Below are 7119 nucleotides of genomic sequence, written 5' to 3'. Positions count from 1 at the left end.
GATGAACCCCACATGAAGCAGAAGCCAATGAGACGGAGACCAGTACAGAAGAAGATACGTCCTGTAAAATTAAGAGACTTTGTTGAATTGTAATTTTGTGTTTGTAATTCTGTACATTTAATTAAATTATTGTGAATTGTTATTGGTTTAATGTAAGTGGCTATTGTTCGGGAGGAGCAATACTAAGGAGGGGGCAGTGTTTCATCAGCAGAGGTCACTTGACTAGTATCACGCCACGTCGTTCTCGAACATTCACGTCCTTTCCTTAAATCTCGGGATCCTTCTAGATATAGTGTAGTCTTGTATATATAAGACGGTCACAAATTGACAGCAACAATGTGTGTAATTGAACGGAGTATCGTTGAGTCGAGCACGTGAGACGTTCATTGAGAATTATAGTGTTTGTTATAGCGCGACTGTTGAAATTAAGTGTATCGCAAAGTTATATTCAGAAAAAATAAACCAGTTTTATTCAAGAAAGGACTTGTGTCGCAAAAGTTTCGTCGGAACGAATTTACGGAAAATTAACTAACGAACGGAGACGTAACAATACAATTAAATGGCTATATCCCTTATCATCCTATATTTGAAGCTACATACATATCTTAATGTAAGGCTTGTAAAAGAAGATATAAAATAATTTTTTGTATATACCAAACTCAACTGCAGAAACATTACTCATTTTGAAGGTAGTATGCATGTGATGTGAAAATGCTACTCAACTTCCTGTTTAATATAAGTTGTAACTCTTATAATGTAAACTGAGGGCAACTTCATAACAGACTTACCATTTTCTCTGCTAAGAATGATAGGCTGAGAAGTTTCCACTAGAGGGCTGTCTGTTGCTTGACATTCAGGTACTTTGTAAGTGACAGACCAGGTCATTGCATCAGATATTTCAGGTTGGGCAAAGCCATTGGTTGTTTTGTGACACTGTACACTTTTCCTGCAAAACAAGGCTGTTTTTCATATCTAGTGTGTTACATTGAAAAAACTCCATTTCAAAAATAAAAATTACATGTACAGTGCTGTCTAAATTTATGACATATTTTTTTATCAGCAAAACTTATAAGAATGACTTACAATCTAAAACATAAAAAGCTAGTAAAACCATAAAAAGCAATAAGGTTACATGTTATATACATCATGGCAGACCACATCACAGTGTATTATTTATATTCATAACTCCTGTGCTTCAACTATTATGTGCCTAAAATCTTGTATTCTAAAAGTTCTAGAATTATGTCTATGTTGTTTAGGATTCAAATTAATTCACTAAGAAATAAGCTGAGTATGCTAAATTTCTTAAACTATCTTTATTAAAGTATTAAAAATGTAATAATGAAAAGGCTCACTTGCGTCTGCTGAAGAATAGGCCAAGGAATAGGAACATTACTGCTAAAAATACAAATATCCCTAACATTATGAACATAAGATATAGCCAAGGCATTCCTAGTATATGTCTTTCATCCTTCTGTATTTCAGGACCTCCAACTAGCAACATAAACAGAAAACAAAATATAAATGAAAACATATAACATTCTATATAAATGCTTTGATGCAATATAAAATCTAAAAATTCTAAACTTCATTTTTTACAGATGTTGGTATCTAATGCTCTAGTATTTCATTTGTTAAAAAACTAAGCAAGTAGACCCACCCTTAACAGAGGACTGTGGAAATGATATAGCTGATCTTGACTTCTCTTCCTGTAAACAAAAACTCAAGTATATATTTACTTTTACTAATACATAAAACAGATAGGATTATAAACAATCAGAGGAAGTACCCTGTTATATAAAACTTAAAACTAGTTTATTGTTGTATATACATATTATATTTATGGTTACAACATTTTATCGGGTTAACCTAGTGAAACATTCTAACCATAAATATTATACTCTGTACATCCAACAATAAGCTAGATTTAAGAAAGGATTATGCCTCATTGAATACAAAGTTAGACAAAAGAATGTGGATAGAATATTTTTTTCTATACATTGTTACTTCTGTGTTTCTAAGTGACTTCATGGTTTTCATGCAATAAAGAAATTTTCTATAATCCAGAGAAAAAATCTCAACACAAAAATCAAGATATTATCCATGAACATTTAAAAAAATTTCAAAAACCTTTTCTTTTAATTCTTTATGATATTGTGGAATGTTATGTAACACAGTTTTATACTAAATGCATTTTCACCATTTCAACAAATGCATCACTTACATTTTTTTATTTATGAGAAATATTGTGAAAACATACAACAATGGACTTTTACACAAATAATGAAGATAATGTTTTCACAGGCATTTGATTAGGATTGTTCAAAATATTATACGATAATAGAAGGATAGCAAAATGAAAATGTATTCAGGAACAATTACCATGTCAAGCTGGGCAATTGTACGTATTCTGATGTTGTACCTTTCACCAGTCCTCAAGGCCACGTTCATAAATCTACCATAGTTTTTTTCATCTCCAACAATAAAATAAAACCTACGATGTTTTGAAACTTCACTTGCATCCAACTCTGCTGTTATGTAATAAGTAATATTGTTTTCCACACTGCCTTTATAATCCTGAAGTTTTGTCTCATCAATACCAGCTTTATTGTCAGCTTTCTCAACAATTATCTGATATTTTCTGTCAGAAAAATCCAGAGTAACATCAATAAAATACAGCTTAACTCTGAAAGCAATGTGATATATCCTTATTAAAAACTATAAATAGAAACTATACACTGGAATTACTGTCCCATGGAAATAGTTTATTAACAACAGAGTCAAGCTATTCAACCAGCATTTTATCTTAGGAATTTCTTTCTTTTATACCATGTCAGTTACACTAAAGTACATTAAAGTATGTGAAACAGATAAAACAGACACCTCAACTATTAACAACTATGCAATACTAACAACTGGGTAACACATAAATTAGGTATATGCTGGCAACAACTGTACATGTTAGTGTTGACAGATTACTTAATAGGTAATGGCTATATTATATATTTGAATGTATTTCTAGATTTCAGATACAAACACTAATGCTTCAGATGATGAGGTACAGAAGCACATTAAAAACGATCAAGAGAGAGAGAGCTATACAATAACATATTAAAATGTTATCACATTCTGAAAATTGTACATCTAAGGAATTTTAAACTTTACAGTTATATAAACCACTATATATACACAGGTTCATAGCCAGTGTGAAAAATCTAACACCAAGGATTTATCAATTCTAATTGGTGAGGGTCCTAAATGAATTAGAAACAGTATTTAAACAAACACTGTAAAATTATCAGAGAAAGAACTGTTATCAATTTGTTTATTATCATCAGTAATTACCATAAATACAGAGACGAATTTAAATACTGTATTACTAAAAACAATCAAAAGTTTTGATTTCAGTAATCTTTATATCAGTCTACCTGTTGATAAAATTAAGAATAATTATTCAGCAGGAATATAAAGATCGTTTAAAGAATTTTAAAAACTAATGCTCTGTGTAAGTGAACATAAAGTAATCTATTGCAATCATAAGGAGTAGCACTGTTTCACACTAGAGAAATTATTACAAGCAGTGAGCACTGTTTCACAATAAACAAATTCTCACAAGTTATGGGTACTGTTTCATACTAGACAAAATATCGCAAGCTGCATGCACTGTTTTACACTAGACTAACTCTTTGAAGCTGCAAGTATTGTTTCATACTAAACAAGTTCTTTGAAGCTGCGAGTATTGTTTCATACTAAACAAGTTCTTTGAAGCTGCAAGTATTGTTTCATACTAAACAAGTTCTTTGAAGCTGCGAGTATTGTTTCACACTGGAAAAATTTTTACAAGCTGTGAGCACTGATTGACATTAAACAAATTCTTAAAGTATGTGAATGTTAAATTAGCAAACGTTTGTACAATTTGGCCAACATGTCTATCAGCAAATACAAGGTATCTCAGGGTAAAAACTTTGGCCCACAGGCTGCTGATTTTGATTTATTTTATATGAATTTTCATTTAAAAAGTTAGTAAGAAAGACTACAATGTTTTCTACCTTTGTCATATTCATAAAAATGTTAATGATACTGTTTTAAGAAACTTTCTTATTTACTCATCAGACTCATATTGACAGAAAATCATTCCAAATTTTGAACTTAGAAATAATTATCATTAACGTAACTTTCATGTTCTATATCTTACGAAAACAGAGTTGAAATCAAAGTTACAAATTTTCCTCTTCATAATACAAACTAGTAGAAATGCCATCCTACTTGTTGAATTCACGAGGGACAAAACTGCTTAACATGTAAAACATTTGACAACACCTACTTAACACAACCATGACAATGTATTCATAAAAATTGGTTTGTCTTAACAATAAAAAAACAATTATGTGAAAATAATTAGATTATGATTACATAAGTCCAATTATATCATTAAGTTTTTATTGCTGTTATAACCAATAAGTTAATCAAAATTTTGTATATTTTAATTACTGAAAAAAAAAGTGTCTCCTTCCAAACTTTTGAATAATAGTGTACATAAAGCAGCTAGATGTACTGATAACAGCTATACTAAATATATAAATGTTTAACGTGTAAAGCAGCAGATAATACAGCTATACTATCAGGTCGTCAAGAAATTAATGTCGCGTTTTGGAACATTTTCATTACCCCCCACCACACACACACAAAAAAAAAACAACGTACACCACGTATAATAATTAAACGAACCACCTAAACGTCGCGTTAGTGTAAAAAGAGGTATATTATAGGTAAAACCACTAAGGAGTTAATATATATATTTTAATATATATAATTGTGGATACAAAGTTTCGAGCAATGCCCTTCAGGTATCACTAATTGAACAGTAAATATGAAAACGAAAACATTCTAAATCGAAGGTCGCGTGACATGACAATGTAACAAACATAAGTGTATAACAATGCTGACAAACAATTGAAACAATAGAAAGTGATATATAAATATATATATACATACAAGCGCACACACACACATATCTATACATATATATACACACAGATACACCCAAATAAATACACACAAATGATGATACAAAGACATATATACAAATACATTCGCGCACACGCACATACATATATCAATATATATGCATTATAGTTTAAGAAGAATAGATACATAATTTAATGTATAAAACTTTTTAAGGAAGGAGAAAACTAAAGCGTGAAATATTACAAAAAGCTAAAATGTTCATTTAACCGATCGGGGTGGAAAGATCTCAGGTGAAAAATTAATTTGTTTTCATGATACCAATATTGGAAACTACGTAGTTCATAGTACCCTTAAAACACCCACCTCAACAGACACACATTTTATTGTAGGTAGCTATCCTTGTAATAGAAAACGCTGTAATGCATGTGCTTACATTGACTTAAGAACATACGTGCAGAGTCCTAAGTCGAGTTTCTACATTAAAGATCAATGTAACTGCACATCAAAATGCGTCATATATTCCACTGTATACATGTGTTGTGTAAAATTATACATAGGAGAAACCAGTAGATTATTAGCAGAACATACCCGAGAACATCACAGAAACATAATAAATTGTAAGGCAGATAAACCAGGGCCAAACACTTCAATTTGCACAACCATATCCTTGGCCATTTTAAAATTATTGTTTTGAAAAAGGCCCCTATAAATAAACATAACAGCATATTACAAGAAAAAAATAATAATTTTTGACCTGGGAGTATTCCACACCGAGGGACTAAATGAACGTTTTAGCTTCTTGTAATACTTCCCGTTTAAATTTTATCCTTTTTTAAAAAGTTTTATATAGTAAATTATTTATCTATTCTTCTTAAACTATAATATATGTGCATGCGTGTGCTCGCGTGTGTTTGTATAATCATTTATGTGTATTTATTTGGGGTGTATCTGTGTATATATATGTACAGATATGTGTGTGTGCACGCTTGTATGTATATATACATATATATATTTATTTATCACTTTCTACTGTTTCAATTGTTTGTTAACATTGTTATACATGTATGTTTGTTACATTGTCATGTCACATGACCTTCGATTTAAAATGTTTTCGTTTACGTATTTACTGTTCAGTTAGTGACACCTGAAGGGCATTGTCCGAAACTTTGTATCCGCAATTATATATATATTAACTCCTTAGTAGTTTGACCTATAACATACTTCTTTCTATCTTTTCCTACACAGTTTTATACGTCCTGTCACGTTAGTGTAGCCTATATAATGTGTAAAGTTTAGTGTACTCTAATCCCTTATAGTGATGGCACAGGATGAAACACATATTTGGCATGTAATGCTGTTTGAATACAAGAAGGAAAACAACGCCTCTGTAGCCACAAAGAATATCAAAGAACTTTATGGAAATGTTTTGAACATTGGTAATTGTCAACGATGGTTCAGCAAATTTAGTCCAGGTGACTTTAGCCTTAAAAAATGTGATGGCAAGGGCAGACATGTTGGAATTGATATTGATGCTCTGAAGACACTTGTTGAGTCTAGCCCAAGGCAATACACTCGTGAAATGGCCCTCAAGTTGCACGTCTCTCATGAAACAATACGTAAACATCTAAGGAATATGAGAAAACTCCATAAAAAAGGTGTTTGGGTGCCTCACGAACTCTTGGATTATCATCGTTTCCAATGTGTGAACTTTGTTTCATCTCTTCTGGCGCGTAATGCACGTGAACCATTTTTGTCACCGGTGATGAAAAATGGATTCTCTATGCGAATATTAAACGCTAAAAACAATGGCTCAGTCCTAGACAAAAAAAACACTTCCGACTCCATCCACAGAAAGTGATGCTTTGTATTTGGTGGGACATCAAATGAATAATTCATTTCGAACTCCTCAATCCTCAGCGAACTGTCATTGTAAAGATCTATAGTCAGCAACTGCAAATCTGCAAATCAAACGTTTAAATCAAGCCCTTCATCAGAAACGCCATTCATTCATCAATCGGAAATGTGTTCTTCTCCATGACAATGCACGTCCCCATGTGACACGTTTGATGTAACATAAGATTATGGAGTTGGTTTGGGAAGTTCTCCCCCCACCCACCATATTCTCCAGATATGGCACCATCAGATTACCAG

General features: G+C 31.7%; 1 protein-coding gene across 1 annotated transcript in view; it reads right to left on the bottom strand.

Annotated features, from left to right (window-relative positions):
• Positions 1 to 7119, bottom strand: part of LOC106468551 (receptor-type tyrosine-protein phosphatase mu-like) — a gene marked incomplete at its 3' end in the record, with an annotated part of 105953 nt that overhangs the window by 15175 nt on the left and 83659 nt on the right. The window contains exons 19-22 of the mRNA XM_013928984.2: positions 2383 to 2641; positions 1661 to 1709; positions 1356 to 1494; positions 789 to 946 (exon numbers count right to left, since the gene is read on the bottom strand). Of these exons, the coding sequence (XP_013784438.1) occupies positions 789 to 946; positions 1356 to 1494; positions 1661 to 1709; positions 2383 to 2641 (605 nt within the window). The remainder of the gene's footprint in view (positions 1 to 788; positions 947 to 1355; positions 1495 to 1660; positions 1710 to 2382; positions 2642 to 7119) is intronic.

The sequence above is a fragment of the Limulus polyphemus genome, unplaced genomic scaffold, assembly GCF_000517525.1.
Source record: "Limulus polyphemus unplaced genomic scaffold, Limulus_polyphemus-2.1.2 Scaffold3051, whole genome shotgun sequence".
Classification (NCBI taxonomy): domain Eukaryota; kingdom Metazoa; phylum Arthropoda; class Merostomata; order Xiphosura; family Limulidae; genus Limulus; species Limulus polyphemus.
This window is presented reverse-complemented; position numbering and strand designations above follow the sequence as displayed.